At 39.6% G+C, this 24,793-nt stretch overlaps 1 protein-coding gene across 3 annotated transcripts in view; it reads left to right on the forward strand.

Annotated features, from left to right (window-relative positions):
• The window catches only part of THSD7A (thrombospondin type 1 domain containing 7A), a 368,787-nt gene that overhangs the window by 187,766 nt on the left and 156,228 nt on the right, over positions 1-24,793 (forward strand). For all 3 annotated transcript variants that reach the window (XM_032951145.2, XM_032951144.2, XM_076066194.1), the window contains exons 4-6: positions 708-1,031; positions 19,485-19,748; positions 24,216-24,397. In XM_032951145.2, the coding sequence (XP_032807036.2) occupies positions 708-1,031; positions 19,485-19,748; positions 24,216-24,397 (770 nt within the window). The remainder of the gene's footprint in view (positions 1-707; positions 1,032-19,484; positions 19,749-24,215; positions 24,398-24,793) is intronic.

Below are 24,793 nucleotides of genomic sequence, written 5' to 3' on the forward strand. Positions count from 1 at the left end.
AGTGCCTTCATGGTCCTACAATGCAACAATCCATTTGGCACCTGCACACAAGCAAATGATTTCATTGCTCCATCTCATTGGACATCTTGTCGGGTTTGTTCCTTCCTTTGATTGCCGCTCCTTCATTGGTCTTGACCACCAGCCATCATCCCTTCCAGCAGTGTGTCCTGCTCAAGCCCACTTACATGTCCTAACAGTAAATATGATGAATGCACCACTTTTAACATGTAAACATTATTTGCTGTACTTTAGATAGAGGGCAATGCTCGCGAGATTAAGAACAAATTACCGTATGGGAACAGTCGAATATTTGAATATCTATAAAAAAAATTACCTTTACATCACACGCACACTGTGCTGGGTGTGGGTGGTTCATTGGTCAAGGTGGACATGCGATGGTCAGATATGCAACGTTGGTACAACTGCGCTTACAGAAACTTTGACATCCCAGGCATGTCTCGATTTGTGGCCAGGTCACTTCTGAAAAGAAGCTAATAGCTCAATGGGCTTTACCTGCTCAAATTTAAGTTGTTTGCGGTGATTTGCTTACCTTTCCTATACTTTGCACTCCCATAATGCGTTCGTATTGTTCGTTGTTGTAGCTTTCCGAAACCACCTCCTACTGGACATCCGTGATAAAGAGCTTCACAGCTCATCGGATTCCCCCAGCGTAAATTCTGCTTCCGACGATGTACCCGCATCCACAGGTACCGGCTCAAGGTCGGAGCGTGGAGTGCGTGCCGCCCCATGCCCCAGCCCAGGACCGCGCGTCACACCGACCGCCGCGTGCCCTCGTCGCTGTCCCCGGCGGCGGCGGCGGCGCCTTCGGCCGCGCCTCTGCACGCGCGCGGCGCACGCGAGGCCGCTCAGCAGGAGCAGGCCAGCCCACCTCGCTTGCGGGAGCTCCTCAAGCTGCGCCGGAGCAGAAACCGCGAGCGCAAGCAGGACGTGCGCCTGTGGGACGTGCAGCTGGGATCCCACCGCCGCTCCGTGCTGTGCCTGGGCCGCGACGGCAAGCGCGTCGACCCGCAGTGAGTTACGCTTGCCGTGCCAGGCGGCGGGCATCACTAGTAATGTTCATATTCGTCGTGATAATATGCACTTGGAATTCATGATGTTCCTGCAGTGCAGGGCTATCACGGAGGTGCTATGTTTCGCAAACATTGTAGTCTTCCATGAGGGGGGCGATGATTGCTACGTGTGATCTCGATTGAGTAATAGCAACACTAAATACAAGTTTAGGGGCCCCAAGAGGCTCAACGAGCCCAGGATTTTTAAATAAAATAGGGGTGCACAAAATATCAGCTCAAGCTCATTTCCTTATGAAAATAACAAAAAGCTCATATTTCTAATAACACAATTAAATACATTGCGATAATTATTTATCACCCGATTTACATTCACGCAATTGTAATATAGTAATATATCTTTTGCAGATAATCACGTCTGTAGTCAGGTGATGCACCCAACATTAATTTCTGAGTGGGGTCCCAATGGGCTGAAATCACCACTGGATGTAGAACTTCCATGCTAATGGGAGGTGCGATTCCCGCACCCCGTACTGATGGCAGTCTCACACGCGTGCATGCATCTGATGTATGTGCCAAATGTACAATACAATTACACAATACAATTTGGATTTACATAGCATGGGAATGCTGCCACAACTCAGGACAGTCATGAAAATAAGGCAGAAAAAATGTGAAAGGTCACACCAAAACATTGTTTGGCTGTCACTGACAGTCCATCATTGTGCCACTCACGAAAGAATGCAAGGCATTCATCTAAGTGTGACTTTTGGGATATTGGAATAAATATGAAAAAAACATAGTTTTCACACCATATTCTCAGAATTGTTTAGCGGTTATATTTTGTGTTATGATTTTGTAATTCGACTTCAACAAAGAGTATTGCACTATATTACAAACGTCGACACTATTATGTAATTTTATTTTATTATTATTTCTTATTTCTACGTGACTTTACCGAAAAAAACAAAGAGTAATTCCTGCAGTCACGAAAGCACCAAATCAAGTTGCATACATAGTATTTAATATTATATACATTAACAATGCAATTTAAGTTACGTATAAGTATTTTAAATATCACAGCATTATTGCAGCACGTGATGTGGACATTTGCTATGATCTAAATGTTATTGCAGTATATATAAAAAGATTGTGATGACAATTCCAATTTGATCATATCTCACTTTGTAATGATAGCCTCATACGCAGCTGGTGCATGCATATGAGTAGTGTTCACGTTCATAAAACATTTTCTAACTGCATATTGAATCATTGGCGTGGCTTTTTGGTAGCCTATTTAAGAGCTCCTGGCCTCAAATGTTCTTATAGCTTTGACCTTTAATGGTACTATCGTTTACTTTATTATTGCATAGCAATGCTACCAGGAATAAATGAAAAGTCTTATAAAACCCAGTGGCCTTTACTTTGTTCTGGGAGGGTACACAAAGTTTCCTTTGGCTTCAAGATTTTCCATGGGTTGGCACATGTCTGAAAGATGCACGATTCCCAAAATGATTCAGAGTGCTCCAAGTACCACAAACTTATTTATGGTCCCCCTTAATATTTGATGGTAAGAGCATTTTTTGATGGCCCACTAAAATGGCATTCATGCAGTTCACATGGACATACATATTAAACAAGTATTAACTCTTGATTTAAAGCTTTCGTGACTGCAGTAATTCATATTCTTAGTTTTTTCGGTAAAGTCACGTTGAAGAGAAACAACAAAATAACAAAATATATATAAAACAATAAAAAATTCTCACGACGTTTCGACCATAACTCAAACGGTCATCATCAGGTGTGTCGGTTTGCATATATATTTTGTTATTTTGTTGTTTCTCTTCAACGTGACTTTACCGAAAAAACTAAGAATAAGTATTAACTCGTATGTGCATTAAAGTCGTTTGACAGACATGATAGGGGGGAGGGGCAAGGAGATACGCTTTCACTAGGCCTTTTCAAAGAGACATCATAATGCAATGTTGGAACATGTGATTGCCAAAATGAAAGCAAAACATGAATATAAGAAGTATTAAACATTTTACATTTGGAAATGAAAATAAAATACAAGACATATTTAAGGAACTTAACAATGAAAGCTGCATTGTTTTGGTCAATATAATTGAACATACTATAGGAAGCTTTAGCAGAATATGTATGTATACTGAAAGCAATTATATAAGGCAAATTATGATCATAATGAATGCCGCATATTCATGAGCTGCAAAAAGAGGATAGTTTTCAATCATAATCTTTGGTTCTTTGAGTAAAGTCACGAAGATAGGTTCAAAGAAAATAAAAAAAAATTACGTTTCGATCGTAACACAAGCAGTCGTCATCAGGAAAAGGGGGTTAGCTTCTAAAGGCAACCTATTTATAACGTTTTAAAATGGGCGTAATGTCAGCAGCATGGGCGGGGCAGCTAATGTTAATGTAAGTGGTGGGCAGCGACCGTGATGGTGGTGAGTTTTCCACCAATTAAAGGGCTGCCAGGTAAAAATTAGCATATTAATGTAAGATCGGTGAGCGGCCTCCACGTCGAGCGTGCTGAGGTGGCTATGTTAATGGGAGAGATTGGCATGTTAATGTAAGATCTGTGAGCGGCCTCCACATCAAGTGCGCTGAGGTGGCTATGTTAATGTGAGAGATTAGCATGTTAATGTAAGATCGGTGAGCGGTCTCCATGGTAAACGTGCTGAGGTGGCTATGTTAATGTGAGAGATTAGCATGCTAATGTAAGATCGGTGAGCGGCCTCCACGTCAAGTGCGCTGAGGTGGCTATGTTAATGTGAGAGATTAGCATGTTAATGTAAGATCGGTGAGTGGCCTCCACGTCGAGCGTGCTGAGGTGGCTATGTTAATGTGAGAGATTAGCATGTTAATGTGAGAGATTAGCATGTTAATGTAAGATCGGTGAGCGGCCACCATGGTGAGCGCACTGAGGTGGCTATGTTAATGTGAGAGATTAGCATGTTAATGTGAGAGATTAGTATGTTAATGTGAGAGATTAGCATGTTAATGTAAGATCGGTGAGCGGCCTCCACGGCGAGCGTGCTGAGGTGGCTATGTTAATGTCAGAGATTAGCATGTTAATGTGAGAGATTAGTATGTTAATGTGAGAGATTAGCATGTTAATGTAAGATCGGTGAGCGGCCTCCACGGCGAGCGCGCTGAGGTGGCTATGTTAATGTGAGAGGTTAGCATGTTAATGTGAGATCGCAGAGTCGCCGTCTCCTCTGGGTCGGCGCGCGATGGTGGCTGCGTTAGCGTGATCAATTTAACCTGTTAATGTAAAATTGGAGAGCCGAAAATAACAACTAACATCAGAAGGTGGTAGGATGGGAACATCACAGCAGTTATGACTTAAACTGGTTGATAACGTCCTTCCAATGATTGCCAAGTTTGTACCCATCTTCTCGGTTGTAATTCCAAGTTTACTATTATTTTTTTCTCATTCATTTGTACCTAATGATGGTTGCTTGTGTTGCAATCGAAACTTCGTATTCTATTATTTAATTTCACTTTTTTCTACGTGACTTTGCCGAAAGAACCAAAGAGTACATCATTGTAAGGTTTGAACTTCACTCACCCCAGCCATAAAGCCTAGTGGCTCCTCTGGCACCTGGTTATGCTTATCATAACCATTCTGCCAGCAAATATCAGCAGAGACATGCAAACAGCAAGGGGGTTTACACGTTTTATTGCTAATGATAACCTACCCATCAACCAAGACCTCAATAATGTACTCATTGTTTTTTTCAGTAAAGTCACGTATGTAGAAATACAATAAAACCATATAAAAACAAAACAATCACGACGTTTCGATCACAACACAAGCGATCTTCATCAGGTGTCAAGAACAAATCATGGAGGTAAATACAACAAGAAGATGAGAGACGAGAATTCAACAAACCTAAGAAACATTATGTGAAGCACAACCAGTCAGGCCAACAACACAGTTAGACACTTCCTAGCGGACCACGAATTTCAGAAGAGTGTTAAATTTCGTGTTCAACCTCTGGATTGCACATACCAGCATAGACAGAGTGAAAAAAATACGAGGTACACGGTCAGTAGAAATACATATACAGGCCCACCAAGAGGTAAGGAGGGAGGAAAGATGGACAGAGAAGCAAGGAGAGAGAAAGAGAGGGGGGCCGGAGGGATGAACAGAAGCCGTAAATAGGAAATAAGGTTGGGGGGAGGGGCCGGAGAGAGCGCGGCAGCTGGAACAAGTACATCTTGCACATCAACAGAAGTACCACACTGTGGACTTAAGTCCTGATCCCCCTTCTGGGATTGTGCTGTCACCATCCTAGAGTCTCACCCAAATCCGAAAGGACACTCGCAAACAAAATGGCACTATTCAGACGTCCATAATAAATAACTTATTTAAGACCCATGAATCACACCTCCTGTGTTTACATTCCTCGCAAACACTGGTGTAAACATCAATTGCATCAAGACATGAACAGGTGGATGCACACATCTACTTGATAAGTTGAAAACTAAAGACAAGCGACAGTGTGATTGTGGTCATGCAACCCAAACTATGAACTGCACAGTAAACCACTGTTGTCTGTGCTTGGAGCAATATCAAAACTACATAAACTCTCTCCTCAAGCCTTCTCGTGGCTAACAGAACTCGACATTGTTATTTTAGCTCCTAAAAATATTGCCATGTGCAATAATATAATTGGAGATCTTAAGCTATCTGTTGAAGTTCAATCCTCTTATTGTAAACATCATGATGGGCTCAGTTGAATCATGGATTTTAACTCACGATGTCCAGAATCACGGTTTACTGCTTTACTAACTGAACTATAACCCAGTCACGGGAAACAATTTAACTTAAAAATAATGAATCATTGAGTTGAAAATAACGTATATAAAATATGTTCTGTACCAGACACACTGGCTTTAGGTTTATGTTGTACCAAATGAAAGCACTGGCTTCTGGTGTTATTGCACGCTCACCCTTGGGGTCAAGAGAGAGAAGCTACATTGCTGGTGGCATATCATTGTTGGGCTATGATGGAGACTCGTGTGCTCTGGGTGCGCAGTTGAATGATTGTTTGCACGCTGCTTTATTGGTCAACCCACTGAAAACCCTTTATTGAAACATTAAATTATGCATTGCATCTGAACTTCACATCTAAACTTTGTACTGTACGTGGTTTGCGTGTTATAGTAAAACGCTGTAAAAAAATGATACGGATTTTTTTTATGGTTTTGATTTTCTTGCACAACATTTTGGAAGGAATGCAATATAAATGTCAAAAAAATACATGTAACTAGCAAGTGTTATCTATTATATAATAGTCGCCATAATCATTGCTCTATGCACTGCTGCATGAAGGCTTCCCCGCACCATTGCTATCCTTCACTGTTCTATGATGCCACAATCCATTTCACTCGCGCATGAGCTAATCTTGTTTGTCCACCTCCGCAGTGGTCATCCTCTTGGGTGCATTCATTACTTTGGCTGCCATTCTGTCACCAGTATCATCCACATGCAATCATTTCTTGCATCGATGTGTTCCGTCCGAAAGCACAATATTGCAAAAAAATTGGGGGGGAAAGAAGAAAACATCTTTATGGAAATAAATTATTTCATAATTTGTATATATTTTTTATGAAGTCCTTGGTGTGTAAGAGTTTGGATGACAGTTTCCACTGAATCAAGTGCCTTTTCCTTGTCAATAAAAGCCAGGCATAATGACATTTGATCTGATCTACCATGAATGCCATGGGATTAGACTTTAAATATATCATCAATATTTTATATATGTAATTTATATAAAGGGACATTGAAGATACACCAATTATTTTTCAGGCTTTGCCCAAAAATACAGGTAGATGCTCACCCCGAGCCCTCATTACTTTGATAGTGCATTGCCTTTGAGCTGTACGCCTTTTGGCGTCCTCTGGTCGAGCACCAATTGGGTCGAGGCTCAAAAGAAAGCCGTCCCTTGGTGTGGACCAATCAGTTTCAAGGACAATTCATATATTATCAGAGTATGTTTTTTGTTTGCATTTTGACTGCAAGTATTGTGGTTAATGCAGACATGAATCCTTGTAAAAAGGTTTCAGTTTTGTTGCCAGAAAAAAGGGTAAAACCCCTATTATTATTAATAGTTCAGTTTAAGCAGTTATATCTATGGGACCCTTTTTGCCAGTATCAATAATACAGGTTTAATGATGTTCAAACACAAAATAGCCATCTGCCAAAATGGGTAAAGCTTTTTCTTTTTTCATCATCATCATCATACTGTACTGGCAAAAAGGGTCCCATCGATAGTTATTTTTTGGTCAAGGTGCCTCTAATAGCAATGTGTTTTCCCAATTATTGTAAAATGATAGGGCTGAAAATAATGTGAATACGGTGGTGTCACGACCCCAAATACTTCTGGCTTATGTTTTTTACAGTTTTTAATATTTGTATTCGATTATTTAACTATTGACGTTGTATTTGTTACCAAAATACATTTTAATATATGGGTTATGTTGTATAACAAAAGTTACTCAAAGGAACATGTTTAGAAGTCAGGCGGTTTGTGAAGTATTTATCCACACCATTACAGGCAGAATTGTACAAAGAAAAGCACTCAAACCAATCTGTACTTTTGTGTTTCCTCGATCGATGAACGAGACATGCTTTTTTCAGACTAAAATATTACATGCAACTTCAAATTATATAAAAAAAATACATTTGTTTTGGTGATGAAATGTGGGGTTGCATTGATAAAGTTGGCTATACTATCCACTGAACTGGATTACTTTCCAGATCAGCTCCATGGGTATAATTTGCCAGCACTTTAAACACACAGTGGGGATGTTGTCTCTTGCTGTTACCAAGGGTTGCCACGCTCTGAGACTTAAATTAAATTAGGTTTTGTTCTCTTTTGTGTGTTATTACTAAGTAAATTACCTTGTCCCACACTGACACTTCAGACGAATATGGTAAGCTATAAAACGAAACACTCATTATTTGCCCACGTGCAGGTTTGTCGATCCAAGCCAAGATTAATCGACCGTCAATGTAGGATTTAGATATGCCGATGATGACCGAATCTTCTGACGGAAAGCGTCATGGTTCAGTCATTTCCAGTCTCTATATGATATCTGTGTGACGGGTGGGCTAATAATCGATAATTCCACTTTGCACGTCACGAGACTGTGATATGGAATACCCACGTCTTCGATAACGTCGTTCACAATTACGGCACCGGCGGAAGTGATCCAACATATTTCCCGAGCGAAATTGTTGCGCCGCTGACGTGCTGGGTCAAACTGTGACTGTCGATAATTTCGGCGATATCACTGTTGACTTTTCTGCAATAACCAGTCAGTCCGGGACAGGTTCAGGTCACTGCAGATGATGTAGGGAGCCACGTGACCCACAGTCTAGCAGAACTGAAAGCTTGGACAAGAATTCCGACAGCGGTGAAGGTGGTAGTCGATAGACGATGGCAATCGTAAGGCCCCCCCCCACCCCGCATGCTGTTCGTCATTTTCACAAGCAGCAGCTCGAATCACGTGATTGTTGATGAGTCGCTCAGGACTTATCTGGTGAATCGGTACGATCCCTCCACCATGCGGGCTGCCATTTCCAGGTTTCCTTTCGAACGATGCTGATGTACAATAGCGTATCCGTTAGGTGCAACCTCATACTTTATACGTCTGGTGAGCCGTCATATACCCATGTTTTGGTAATGGCCAATGGCGAGCCCACAATCGTTGATCAGATCGTGGATCAGCGCTGTCCTGTTGACTAATCGAGCGTGTGTTGACCAATCCAAAGTTGAGGATCCCTGGTCCAGGGTTTGGCTCGATACCCAACATCAACAACAGTATGCCGATGAAGGCGCTCTTCCGTGACCATATGGATGTAAGGGCAGAATAAGAACTGACCCAGATCTGCAGCTAAACCATGGCGCGAAGCATGGCAACAGTGACGAACGATCCAAAACATGTGAGAAATTCCCGGGCATGCCCCCACCCCCACCACCACCATTCTCTAGGCAAGAGGGGGAAGGCATTGCTTGACCAGACCGCCAGGCTGGTCAAGCAATGTGGAATATAATCGAGCTTGTAATATAAACGAGCTTGCGAATGTCTAGTTTCCTTCAGCCAATGCTGATTTGTACAATAAAAAAAATGTATGGCTTGAAAAGCAACGATTAATTCATGCAGACGTGTTGCCTGAAATGAAAGCCAGTTTAAAGATTGAGCTCTCCATCTACTGTGAGGGCATATGAAAGTTATTATATTTTTTGTTGCATAAAAACTACCTTTACTTTCATGTTTTTTTTTACTGGCATTGCATTTGAATCAAATCACCAATGGCACTGACAGCAAGCTAATTAGTGCCCTTTAATGCCTTTTTCATAATTTGGTGAACAAGTATCAAACTGACTGATGCCTTTGGATTTCCATTTTTTGCAATACAGTATTATTCAATATTTATAAAAGTTGATCCTGTGAATCACATCTCAGCAAAACAAAGCTATTAAACTTTTATTTTATTACGTGAGAAGATACCTTCACACTTTTCTCCAGATTGAGATTAAATCAATTAAATAACCCATACATAGATAGCACCTATTGTTCAGTAACTGTGTAAATTTCCTCTTCATTAGCCATTGCATGTGAAGGTGTGTAACTGACCAAGGTTTCTCAGGGGCAAACCACAGGATTATTATTCAACCTTGATTCTACTGACTCTGCCACGGTTCATTTATTAGCATATTGATGTGACATTACTTGGTTTAATATATTTTTTTCTTGTAAATATTACATTTAAATTTCATGACAACTGTGGAGATATTCCAGTCTCAATTGATATATATATATATATTTTTCCTTTAAGAACATGTGATTATTCACTATATATGAATGCATGTCTTCTATCAATATTTTACATCGTGATGTAACGATGGAATTCAAATGCAACCAATATACTAGTTCACCAAATGTATGTTATTCATGAAGTATTTACTTATCATACATTAAAAGAGCTGATATACACGGTTAAAAAAGTTTTTTTTCTTATTTAAATATGGCCAATTATGGTATTCTGCAAAAGTATTGCAAGGGTTTCCTATCTCCTGAGCAGTTTTTTTAGATCATGGTTTCCCCTAAAATACAGAATACATACATGACCAATGTGCTTGTTATTTTGCTTGCTTTTTCTCTGTGCCTCTCTTCCAGCAGCATGATTAAACTCAGCCATGTGTTATTTGATAGCGAATCCATTAATTCTGTCCCTGGCAGTAACATTAGATGTGGGACATTTAACGTGGGGTTGGGTGAGGACACCTGCTGGGTTTGGAGGTAAGGCTCGCAGCACACGGTGTTGTTGGGTGAAGTACACACACCCTTGCAGTCTGCATGTGAGCGTGCTACACTGCTCTGATGACTTGCATCCTCACACTCCAGTTGACAGCATCATTAGGCAGCTGCAGTGGCTTCTGTTGTTCGGGAAAGCATACATTCATTTTTAAGAAGATTAAGAAAAAGTAGTCTGTGTGTGAGTGTATGTGCATTAGAAAATATCTAAAGGCTGTTCAGTATATTACATTTATAGTTACATTTATTTATTTACACAATTTCATCTCTTTAAATGCAGATCTCTTGAATGTGTAAAACCTGCACTGTACTTCATAATTGTACAAAATGAGATACTATTTAAATAGTCTGAGCTTGTCAGAACTTTGATACTTGACATATTTTTTTTTGACTGGTGATGGCTTGCAAGATAAAAATGTGGAAAAAATAACAAGTTGTTGTAAGAAATCTTCATTTGTTCTTGATATATGCACTCAATCAATTCCAGGAAAACAGTGGCATATAAAAAGGGACATTTTGTAGACATTTTGCGTGAATTCTATTTATTGAAATTCTTACATAAAGGGTAAGTAGTCTCGCTCATATTATACTACAAGGCAGTCCAATTTATGCCCTGGAAAAAAAGTTCCATACCTGGAATATTCTTAAATGTGAATGGAATGATTGCATAGAACAGAGTGTATAAATGCTATCAGGATTGTTGATTTCTGTTTTCCAGATTTAATGTTTCCCATGTACCAATAGCATGCATTGCGATGTTGTCACAAGCTCAATTGGAAATGTCTATAATCCCTGACATTTTTCTCTACACCACACTCACTACATTGACAGACAACCGTTATGCTCTCGTTATACATCAGCGTAGCCATCACTACCTTGCACGTATCTTGCTTTTGCGTTCGTGTCCCTCGAGTATATATTATTTGCTTGAAAAAATAAGCTCTGATCGTCTGAGGAGTTTGTTGAGATCTTGATTGTTATGTGTAGGCTTTCTTACAACCCATATGTATTAGGTTTGCAATTATGGTGTTACAACCAACCCATTAGCCCCGCATCTCTGCTTCGTGTAGTTGGCTATATACAGTGCGAAAGAAGTCCAACATATGTACAACCAATGCTGTGTACGAAAATAAAATTCAGCATGGAAAAAATAGTAATTTAATGAGCAGCTATTTTGATTCACACACATGTCCAAAGATAAGTATTATTAACCACGTAGAAATTTTTTTTCAACAGCGAATTAAACTATCATTACCTACCCTTGGTTGTAAGGTCGAATGCAGATTTTAATGCAGTCCTATAGCTCACAGAGATGAGATGCAATCCATGTACTCTGCAGCTGAAAAATATATAGACTTGTTTTGCTTTTGCCATAAACGTGCCTGGTATAAATTAACTCTGCAATTAACAACTTTAGGATCTGGAATAGCTGTTACATCATGAAATATAATTACACAAAAAAAACATGTGATCAATTTAAACATGCTATACTTCTGCAAAATTATTCTGAGAGCACCTGTTTTAAAAACACCAGTCACGTCCATATATTTATTTATTTATTTCCACCCTTAAATCCATTCGTCATTTGTCCTGCCAAACAGCTTGGAGGGTTTTTTGTGTGAGAAAATTGAGCCATGCTGGTGATGTGGTCTGCATGCGGCACGATGAACTTGCCTTTAAATGAATACCTGGTGTTGAGTGTAACCATCAGCAGAAAATGAGCCTAATTGTGGTGCTTGCATCAACCACTTTTCTATGCATACTTGTCAACCCATACAGTTTACCCGTATTTTTACACAGGGAAATTCAGTTGTCAGGCCCATACGGCGTACAGCCTTTACGGCGTACAGCCTTTACAAAATGGGCAAAAACAAGTTTGTGTATATTTGTTTGTGTTTCTCGCTTGTGATGGGACTTTGTAGGATGAACGTTGAGATTTATAAGGGCACGGGGATGACCAACACGGTATGAATTGGTCTGTAATAAGGTAGGCACTTATAAGGGGTTGACAGGTATGTGACTTATGTGCCAAGCGGATGGTCTTTAAGGCTGCATTAATGATTGCCGTTGCACATCTTGAAAAACTATGCCAACCAACAGTTGCTTTTTTTGATAGCACCTGAAATACGGTATGCCAGAAATAGACGTACAAAATAAATGTGAAAAATCGTAACTTTAAAGTTGCTGAACCTTTCAATGTAGCGGCTTGTCCTTTGGGACCCGGTGGGGGCTGGTCCCTCTAGTGGAAAAATACATTGGGAAAAAATGTTAACAATTCTCACCAACACACTTAAAGTTTTAAAACTGCACATTAACGAACATTTCGATTTAAAGCTTTCGTGACTGCAAGGATTAATCTTCTTTGGTTCTTTCGGTAAAGTCACGTAGAATGAGAATAAAATAATAAATTGATAAAATAAAATAACACAATAATATTCTCTCTTGTGAGAAAATAAAATAACACAATAATATTCTCTCTTGTGATAATATTATTGCGTTATTTTATTTTATCAATTTATTATTTTATTCTCATTCTACGTGACTTTCCCGAAAGAACCAAAGAAGATTAACGAACATTTTTACACCAGATAGAGCGCAATCTACCAAAAAGTTGCTCTTAACCAAACAAAAGTGCTTGCCCCTGGTAAACCAAGTGCGAGAGATTACACGCGAGTTTGCTGCTGCCGAAGCTGGCCCTAGCCTACCTGCACGCTGGGAAGTGATTAGGTTGTGATTTTAAGTTAATACAGCAAGCAGGAACGTGCCGCGCGGGCACTTTCTCAGTTAATAAACTTTAAACGATGTCAGGGGCATGCGGGCCCTCGTCAACCCGAGGCACATGCGGAGGGCCTGGGGCCTTCGATTCGAACCGATGAAGGCCTAACGTGAGGTTAGGCCTTCATGGGTTAGAATTGAGTACATTCCATTCTTAACGCTTTAACGTGTTAGAAAACAGGCCAAGAGTGCTGAGTGTACAGTGCAGTACTGTATTATTTACACAAATCAATGTTTATAAATACTTTCTTACCTTGTCTGAGCTTCCATGCCCAACCAAAACATATATACTGTGAAACCACCAGCCGTCAGTATGTGTAGATCAATCGTTCCATAGCGTTTCAATTCATCAACATATATATTGCTCTTGATGGGGGGCACTTAAACAGCCTGTCACATGCAAGTCTCAGTGATGGCTTGGTTTTCCTGAGTCAATCAGATTCCATATCAAAATAACAGTATTAGGTTTACAATTCAGTGCTCGTGTGTAAGCATGAATATTCTAATGTGATTGTTTGGACTGGTGTACAAACTCCTAGATTTCAAGATCGTAATTGTCAGCCATGATCAATCTGCTGCTAGATGAAGGCATCTCCAAGCCGTCAACATCTCTCTTGGTCTCATCACACAAGAATTAATCTACTGTCTCTGAGGTGGACATTCCCTCTGTAGCATTTCCTCCTTCGGCTGTTAATTCGTTGTTGGTCTTGACCAGCAACCATAATCCCTTCGAAGAATGTGTCCTGCCTAAACAACGAATACAGCGCTGTATATCTCAGCATTCTATAACAGAGTCTCCACGACCATTTCACTCCGACCGTGTTTTGTAGTGTTTGTTGTTTTAACAATCTGACTCACTCATACTGGACGTCTGTGAAAAAGAGCTTCATCGCTCATAGGATTTCCCCAGGATAAATACTAATTCGGATTCTGATGACATTAACACGTGATGTGTGTCTCGAGCATTGTAACACCAGTTTAATGGGAGATATTTATAGTTTTTTTTATATATGTGTAAACTGTGCCAGACAGTCTTTTGCACAAATACGACACGTTTTCGTATGTTTCTAATAGATTCATAACAGTAATTGCCTCACAGATGTTGACACATTTCAGTGGTAATACCACTTACAATAGTCGTGCTGCTATGTTATGATGAAGACCCTTCTCTGATAGCTGTAATCCAAGGCAATTATAACGTGATTAAATGAAGGAATTAGAATTGAAAACACATGTGGCCTTTGAGTGAATGTTTTTTCAAATTGTTTTAGTTACATTTTTCAAACAAAGTCTCAGGAAGACCAATTTTGAGATGATGAATTGTTGCTTTTTGTTAATTTTTTGTACATTTTTTTAGAGTGACATTAATATTGAGAGTTCATATATACAAATAGCATTTGGTTTCATCAAGCTGGATGCATGTACATTGTTAATACTGTACAATCCTCACTCTTCCCTTGTTTCATTTAACACATCTCTCATGAAATATAGGCTGCGAGTTTCCATTGACATGGGTTAAAATGAGGCAATTCTGCGGACTATTTTCGTATTAAAGCAGCCCCATTATGCATTTTGCAATATATATGCGCAAAATGCACCCATTTCACCAATGCTCATCCTGGGCAGCCAGAACCCCCCCACTAGTGCGCAGTTAGCAGGTGATATGGTGGCGAAAACAAATAGAAGGGGGTTTGGGGGTAGGGCGATCAATGCTGCAACTATGCTTTGTATGGTTGGATCTGCCAGTGGTTGGGGCTAACACAGCCCCATTTTCTCTTGGAACTTCCATGGCTGCTGTTTGGCTGTGAGATGTTTTGCAGAACGGGTCTCCACTTAATCAGAATGGGAAATCAAGCCATGCACTCACACATTAATTCAATGCAATCGATTTTATGAATTCCACAAATATTTCGTACATTGGGTGTTATATCTTTACGTTATAAATAATTGCAAAACGTTTTGCTTGTTGTATGGTGTTCATATATTTTACTCATCAATTTACAAAAGCATCAATAACTATTTAAGCTAGGCATTTCATATGACATAAGTGCATTTAAACGAAGGCGCCTTTGTTATACATCTGTTCATCTTAAAGAAAGTACATTTATGCGAGCGGAACCTTTATGCTCGTGGAACTCAAATCAGTATGTAGTGTGCTTTTGGGCATAGACAGTATGCATTACAGAAATTGTGCAAAAAAGTAGCAAGTCCACTTTTTATTTCAGTACACACTATCGATTGCTGGCTGTGCATTATAAACAACATCTTTTTCATTTTCAAACTCAACGGGAAGGCATTTTGCCTCGAGCCAAACTGAAGCACTCAAATAAAACCAAATGTCAAGATTACAACTTTTAACAGAATGAAAGTCATAAAAATGGTTCTGATGTGCAAGAGCATTTTTCCACTTTACATATTAACTCTGGTTTCACCGTGTAAAGTATTTCGTTTTTGAAACGTACATTATATTTCTTTTATATATTTGAGCTGCGCATCTAAGATACACAGATGCAAATTGGATGTGAATGCCATCATGCGTCCTGCTAAAGTAGATGTTATAATTCAGAGCAGCTGGAGTGTTTATTTATGACTGGCATCAACTGTGAACCTTTTCAGCTTAATAAGTTTAAGTTTTTCTTTTTGAAATATTTTAAACAGCACTAAACATATGGCTCGTTTTTTGTAAATAGTTCTTGCTAAAGATGTTTGATTAATTCCCCCCTTGTATTTATATGCTCAGAGTTTAGGAAATGAAGTTAGAGTAGTTGCCATATGATAATTATCATATGGAAAACATCTTTTTTTTCTTTTTGAAGTGTATTGACAGTCAAACTGTTTGTTTAGGACGAAAATCTGGCTTTAGTGTTTTAATGACAAATGTTGAATTTCAGGGCATAAAATAAATAACTCTTGCTATTCATTGAGACACGAGGGATTCCACACATCCTTAAGATCATTCAACAGACTTCGGGATAAGAAGGCTCAACTAATCGAGTCTCTCACCTTTCTGAAGAGATGCCGCGACTCTAAGGCTCTTTGTTCCTCTCACACAGCTTAAAAGCCGTGATCTGAACGTGGCTCTCTCACTCCAGCGCTGTCCTACCAGACAGTCTCGCCCCCTTCACCTGATGAAGGCCGCTTGTGTTGTGGCCGAAACGTCGTGAGAATATTATTGTGTTATTTTATTTTATCAATTTATTATTTTATTCTCATTCTACGTGACTTTACCGAAAGAACCAAAGAAGATGAAACATTGAGAAACGCTTTACAAATGCCAGTGTTGTGTCCCTTCAGTGTGCGTGATGTTCAAACATGAGATGCCATACACTGTGGTTAAAGGCCACTGCATTGCACGCTTTGAGATGCGCTTCTGTGGCCGTCTGGAATGCTGTTCCTTCCGATATTAGGAAGCCACTTTTAAATATGGATTGAAAACTCATTTCGTTCAAACACATTTTTTGTCATCATTAGACCTCCTTTGCCAGTACCAAAATGTAATAACAGGGTTTTTCCCCTTTTTTCTGGCAACAAAATTGAAACCTTTTTACGAGGATTCATGGCTGCATTAACCACAATACCTGCAGTCAAAATGCAAACAAACAAAAAAATACTATGATAATATATGCATTGTCCTTAAAACTGATTGGTCCACACCAAGGGACGGCTTTCTTTTGAGCCTCGACCCAATTGTTGCTCGACCAGATGACGAGGCTCAAAAGAAAGCCGTCCCTTGGTGTGGACCAATCAGTTTTAAGGACAATGCATATATTATCATAGTATTTTTTTGTTTGTTTGCATTTTGACTGCAAGTATTGTGGTTAATGCAGCCATTAATCCTTGTAAGAAGGTTTCAGTTTTGTTGCCAGAAAAAAGGGGAAAAACCCTATTATTACATATTTTTGTGTTTAGTTAGTTATCCTTCCCCGCACCTCCAAATAGCACGGTTGGCTACGTACGGTGTGAAAGAAGTTCAACATACAGTATATAAATACATCTTTGCCAGATATACATATTCTCCCCTGCCATTGCCAGTGAGCTCATTTTTGTGTTAATTTTGTGGCTATGGAATGTAAAAAGTAGCTAAATGGATTTCCCTTCCCCTTTACCTGCCACTTGGATGATTCTTCAGGTTAATGGTCTTGGGTGTGGTTTGCAGATAAATGATGCTCATAACTGCTCGGAGAGCTTTCCTGTGTCACTTTTATGAGACCATAATGCCCTGCGAGCTTAATCATCGCACACATAAATTTAGCATGTGCATGAACAATTTGAACAACATTTCGCCCTTGAGGTTTAAGTTCAAATGTAGGTTTGAAGGTACCAAATTATTGTATATCATGCTATATTTCAGATCCTTTGTTTATCCTGCCCAATTTTGTGATATATTGACAGAGTAACAAAATGGCAAGAGTTGTCATGTCCTTGTGAAAAGCACATACAGGAATAACATTTATGTTTTCTTGTAACTGTGAATCCCTCTCAAGCTGTTATCTGACAAAGGACACTAAACGTCCATTATGTATGACCTCAAATGTTCACACGGCTTGTGCATTTGTGTCTGGAGTATACTTCAGTCTCACGCCAGTCCATTTCTGAGTTTATCCACTTTGTTCATGATCTCATAGGTGAAAAAAAGCTGTTTTTGTCCTCATACACCTCACACTTATTCTGTTATCTTAATTCAATAGCATCAACTTAATATTGAATAATATAGAAAAACAGCAACATGATAAATTAGCCTTTGTTTAAGAATGCAGTTTTGCTTTTTTTATCTTGCACATACACTTTGATGTTATTTCGTCAGCATCATTTAACCATGGTGGTTTGTGAGTTTTATAGTTCCATAATATTACTTATTCGTACATTTATCAATAAATGAAATAATGCACAGCTCCGTTATCAGTACATAGTGAGATGAACGCTTCTCCATGTTGATTGGGAGGCTTTTGACGATTCCTCACCACAATGGTCATTGTAGGTTGGTGAAGTGGGGGTCAAAGACATCACTCCCCACTGATTGTTAGCCATGGCCAGGAATCAAACTTGAATCGCAACAGTTCAACGTTCACCACACTAACCACTGCGCTCGACTGGTATATTTATAACTGTATTAATTACATTTATGATTGATACATTTAAATGTCATCTAAAATGCGTCTTGTTGTGATAATTACGACATCAAAGATGTTACGTGGTCTTACATTTGTTATGGGTATAAACTTATGTTTTGTCCATTTTATAGATGGTAACTAATCCCACACCAAACTCCCTACACTATGGTTAAGGTGCTCATTTGTGTACCCATAGAGAATAGTTGACATTTAACGATTTTCCGAACTGCATTATTTTAATATTAAAGTGGTGCTCATATTCAATTCCCTTTTGGGCAGCGTGTTAAAGTAATAATGGTGCCAGGCAAAACTTTTACGAATATAACTAATATGGTGTGAATTTTGCTACAGATTATAACTCTTTCTGATAAAATAAAGTAGGACACTGCATTCAATACAGTTGTGTGGCATAACTGCATTTGAACATTGTGGGTTAAATTGTTAAGCTTCTGTCAGGAGTTATTTCTACTGCATCGTTTTCCTTCTCTCAAGTATCACTCTTGGGAATAATTAAACGTGACGTTTTACTGACATAAATTGTCCCACGTGTAGGATAAATATGTGCGTGGGTTTATTAATAATTTAAAACCCCAACTGGGTTTAAGGGTATGGTCACCAACGATTGCTTAGACAGATAATTTACAATTGCACAGCATAGCAAAACAGATTGTTCAAGTTTAAATGAAAAAAAAAAGATTTAATTAGATTGATTTTAGATATTAAGGTCTGTTTTGGGGGTATGTGTGCTAGAGAAGATTGTTTTTTTAGAAATGAAAGTCTCGCATCAAAGGAGGAGGTGATTGGGATTATTGTTAAGAGTACAATTGAATGGCTGTGGAGTTAAATTCTTGAATTAGAAATCAGCCATTTTCTAATAAATGCATAGTTTTATCTTCGTATAAATATTACCATTTGTGAGAAAGAATTATGTAAACACAAGCCTTATATTTAACATTTTGTGAGAAGGCATTGTTACACAGTATACAATAACCACAGACTTAAATAAAGTAGAATATAATTATTTCAGAATAAATCCTTGGAGCCATGTACAAGTAACTACCAAGCAATTACTTTTAATTTCTCTAATTTAACCCAGCGAACATTTGCTTAATGGAAAGGGGAGTAGTGTTGATTGTTTTTCTGTTGTTTCTTTCCCCCCCTCTCTCTCTCTCTTTTCACCCAATTGCCCCCCTTCCTGCTCATCGGTGGTTGCCAGGTTTTGTGGGGACCCTGGCGGGCAGCCCGAGTCCCTGGAGCCGTGCGTGCTGTCGCGGGCCTGCGAGGTGGGCGAGTGGTCAGCGTGGGGCCCTTGCTCTCGCTCGTGCCGCTCGGAGGAGCCTGGCGCCGTGGGTGGGGCCGGCTTCCGATCTCGCTCACGGCCCATGGTGCAGGTGGCCCTGGGGGGCGGGCGGGACTGCCCGCCACTGGAGGAGGATGCGCCCTGCAGCGCCAGTGATCGGGAGCTGCCACCTTGTCCACGGTACATGTTGCACATTTGTTTTAATTCATGGATTAATTCGATTTCGCCAGGCAACAACTGTGGCAGAAAGTTTGTGTTACGAGCAGGCAATCAGGATTTCTAATTCAGCTCGAATTCCGGTGGCATCGTCACTCTGGAGTCAATAAGTTAAACCTCATTTGTGGGAGGGGAACATTGACTGTCCTTTGGCGTGACTGGTCTATGCCATAGAATCTTGAATTTGTATTACTGTTTAATGACAACCAACAGAAATTAACACTGATGAATGCTCATTTCTGACCAAAGTTACTTTGCCTTTTTTTTTTACAATTCACAACATTTAATAACACTGATCATCGTTATTTTCCCAATATTTTTCCTGTGATTTGTTAAATAAAAGCGAAGTGGTTGTGTTTCGTGGTGCCAGTAGCCAAACTGCTGTTTCAAGGCTAACTAACACCTCCATTTACCACCCATGAAATTGGTTGGGAAGAACACTATTCACACAAGGCTGCAGCCAGTTATTAAATGGCCAGCAGGGACTTCTTGGTAAAATGATTTGAGCCACTGTGTGCGCATACAATTACAGAAAGAATTTGTATTCTACACACAAAGTAACAACATTTCAAATCTACCTCAGCAGTATCACGGAAAACAGGTTTTTTTGTCATCTAAAATGGATTTATAAAAAAATGCATGGCCAGATTTGTGTTGAAGATTATATATGTTACTTATTTTCACTTTACGTTTGCTTAACTGGGATTTAATGTATAATAAAGCTGAATTACAAATTTTGGACTGCATAGACTCGTAAACATAATAATATACGATTTTCTATGATGGGTGCATTGTATTTAATGACATTAACAGTAGCGCAGAGAAGCTTTTTAAAACAGTATCTTGAATTTAAACAAGTGATTTTCAATCATATTTTAAAATAGCTTTAATAATTTCAAAGTGCATGTTAATTCCATTAATAGATTAAATTAATCTAGCATATAACAAATAACAAAAAACAAGTCTTAGGAATAAGGATCTTCGAACTCAAATGTCGTAAGAGTATATTGTCATTTATGTTTGGTGATGGAAAAAGAGTGCTTCAGTTAATTAACAAAAATTTGTATATATGTTGATTATAGTAGCTATATTGTGTAAATAGGCTTGGCTATTTATTTAACACGTATTTATGTTATCTCGCTCACGGCACCATTCTGGATGATTAATGATGCAATTTGACATCTTATTTAAAGATATGTGTTTTTTTTCACCAGAATTATTTTATTGGAAAAAAAAACTCCCCAGGGTAATGGTACAGCGTACGGTCAGATGGGGTTGGGTGAGGGAACACGAGGTGGAGGTAATGTGTCACGGAGTAACACCAATAAGAGAGTTAGGGTCTTGCATACAGGGGGTGGTAAGTTATAAGTAGAAGAGACACAGTGGATGGGGTGATGCTTTGAGGAGTGCTGTGGGGGAGGCACCCAAGAAGGTGTGCGTTATGGAGGTTGGGTGACTTGTGGGTGTTGTGGTATTCGGCGAGTGTGCGTGTTGATTGAGTGAGGGTACGTCTGGTGGGGCAGGCAGAGGTGGCACGTGTAGTGGGCGAGTGTGCGTGTTGATTGATTTAAGGTACGTCTGGTGGGGTGGGCAGAGGTGGCACGTGTAGTGGGCGAGTGTGCGTGTTGATTGATTTAAGGTACGTCTGGTGGGCTGGGCAGAGGTGGCACGTGTAGTGGGCGAGTGTGCGTGTTGATTGATTTAAGGTACGTCTGGTGGGCTGGGCAGAGGTGGCACGTGTAGTGGGCAATGTATGCGTGTTGGTTGATTGAGGGTACGTCTGGTGGGGTGGGCAGAGGTGACACGTGTTGTGGGCGAGTGTGCGTGTATGGATCCCTCTCGCCACATACAAAGCTGAATGGGAATGAAGTAACAAAGCGAACGCAGTGGGAAGATCGTGGATAAGCACGGGAAGCAGGGCAGCACTTAAACTAAGACCATTAGTCCTATATCCCTGCCAGAGCAGTGTAGAGATTACATTTTTGAAAACAGGATATTGAAAATTACATCAATCATCTAATGTAAGGCCTATTTTGAAGCCTCTTTTTTCATACTAAACCTCTAATGTAACAATACTATCTGGTTAGCAGATTTAGATGTTTTACTATTGATCACGTATACATAAATAATTTTATGAAAAAATTTTGCATTGGATAAATTCCACATTTTATCTACTCAAATAAAATGTAAGGATATCAAATTAATGTTTTTGAAAATATATTTCTGCTACAATGTCCATGAAAAGGGGAAAAAAGAGAAAAATAAACTGTTGTCAGGCACATTGGCATAAACACTGACAAAATGAAAGGTCACACATTTAATTTTGGCGGATTTACATTTCTGCAGGCCGTTGTGGAACATTTGCACTGAGCCAAAAGTATTATCCTGTGATAGTGTTCACTGTACTGTAGAGATGAACACATCACATTTTGGCTGAGGAACAATATGGTATGTCATTATGTTATTGTGAATCCGATATGGTTGGAGGAAAGTAATTCAATGCATTCTCCCCACGCATTTCCCATGCGATTTTTCTTGGCACCAAAAAATTACAAAGTCGATTTACTGCTGTTGCTGAGTGTATGAATTACATTTGCAATGATACAGTATTGTTATATATATAAAAACTGATAAGGCTACAAAGACCTTCACTAAATGTGTTTTGGCTTTAACTCCACCAGTCTACAACAGTCTGAGAGACTCTAAACTCTAGAGTGCTTTAAGATTATTTGATATATAAATTATGTGTTTCCAATAATTAGGTCTGCCAGCACTTGATCTATTGCGCAGGACTTACAATAAAATAGATCAAAATAAAGTATGTACAATATATATGTAGATATATATAATTGATCATGTTGGATGGGACAAAAGAGATGACCAATATATAATACTCTCAAAACTATACAGTCTTGAATTTTTTTTCCCTAAAATACCAGTTTTAATAAATGCTATATATCTATGACATTGACGCAAGTGTTCAAAAGCCATCAGTGGGACAGTTTAATAACAGTGTATTGTCAAATGCACTGGTGTAATAATTCTGTGCATGAATAATATTTTTTTAAACATTGGTGCAAAATTTCTATTGCATTAATCAGATGCCTGAGCAAATATACAGTACCATAGATATACAGTACTTAAATAAACTGCACTCAACCAGTGGAATTCATGAGATGGAATTAAATTAAACAAACAAACAAATCAACAATGTACACAAAACGTAGAATAAAATAGTTATTACACAGTTTTGAGCGCACTACACCAAATCGGCAGCAGTAAACATGGAAATTCAAAGTGTCCTCATGCTCAAACGGAGTGGTGCTCACCTCCAATAAGGGCTCTGAAGCCTGTAGGGGAAATTCCACATCTTTGTGTTGGGGGCCCATATCTCCATAGGACTACTGCTTTTGACGAATAGAGGAACGATCGGCTGAGTCCACTTCAACAATGTCAGGGTTCATAATCATTTTAGGTTTTCAGTTTTCATTTTTTTTTCAGTTTCATTTATTTGGTACAGCCCTGTGAGCCATTCGGCTCTTGAATCAGGTACAACTGCAACAAACAAAAAACAAAAACATGAACAAGAAAACATTTTAAAGTGACTATGCGCAAACAGAAAAATCCAGGGAAAAATAACAAAAATCTTTCAGAAAAAGCACCGTACACCAACGCTGTGTGCAAAATTCCCAGTGGGATGCAAGTCAAACAGCAACAACAACAACCACAAGACAACTTAGATTAAAGCCATCTGTCTAATTCCGTACTACAACAAACAAACATGGCCAAACCAAAAAACGTTTTCGAAATCACGAAAATAAAGCCATAAAAGCAATGTAACAGTGATCATAGGAACTGTGACCGAAATTGTCACAATAAACGACATAAACAACATGTACCACCAAACCCTGTAGCCATAGCTGGCTGCATGAGTCACTCCACAACAGCAGGAGCATCAGTAGGAGTATCAAAATTTTTCATTTCAGGTAGAGAATCGCACAGAACAGGAAGAGAGCAAAAGCCAGGGCGACGTCAATGGAAGGTAACAGAGGCAGAGGATATTTGAGAAAAAAGTGCACTGGTGGATTTGAAGCAGTGGGGGGGGGGGGCACTAAAACAGGAAGGAGTGACATGGAAACATCAGCAACAGATGGTATGTAATAATGACTACCAACAAGTAGCTCACGGAAGTTCATTAATCCAATAGCCTCCGTATAGTGGCTGGACGGGAATGAGCAAATTACATCATGTGGCACCAAATGTGCGCTTTGCAAATGTTTCGGGCACAGGGCAAATTTCAGCTATACTGGTTACAGTGACTGGACCAAGGACCAATGCACACCATTGCAAACTGATATGCCGATCTCCTCGGCCTCGTGCCCCCCACCCCCCGCCCCGCACGTCATTGCTCTGCTTCGTGTGATGGCGCAGGTATCGTTGGAGGGGCGCCGAGTGGGCCGAATGCCGAGTGGACGCCCTGCTGAGCCAGCAGGACCGCCGGCGTGGGAACCAGACTGCGTGGTGCGGTGGGGGCATTCAGACGCGGGACCTTTATTGCATCCTCGACGATGAGAACATATTCTCCTACCTGAAGAGCTTGCGAGAACGTGGAGGTAATGTAGGAGCTGCCGGAAACACCCTGAGGGGCAGCCTGCTCAGAATAGAATCTGTACGGTATTCATTTGGATAAATAGCTTTGCATTAAGGTGCATGATTGAATCGTGCAGTCATTAACCTAGCAGCCACACTCATCTAACAGTTACCCCAGTATGCGCATATTAAAATGAGATACCCTATCTGCTGAGGCAGAATGTCGATTTTCCACAGCTAACTGGCAACATCTGGAATGTGAATACCTTATCTAAAGTTTTCAGTCACACACTTTAACTTATTTATGCACTGATACGTGAGTGTAATAAGCTCAGCTTGTAACCTGTATCAAGAATTTAGAAGGTAATTTTGATGACGAATATAGTTGGTACTCAATTTAAGATCTTGAAAACATTTTT

This window comes from Petromyzon marinus, chromosome 10 (assembly GCF_048934315.1).
Source record: "Petromyzon marinus isolate PM22_M1 ecotype Great Lakes invasive population chromosome 10, UKy_Petmar_22M1.pri1.0, whole genome shotgun sequence".
NCBI classification, from domain to species: domain Eukaryota; kingdom Metazoa; phylum Chordata; class Hyperoartia; order Petromyzontiformes; family Petromyzontidae; genus Petromyzon; species Petromyzon marinus.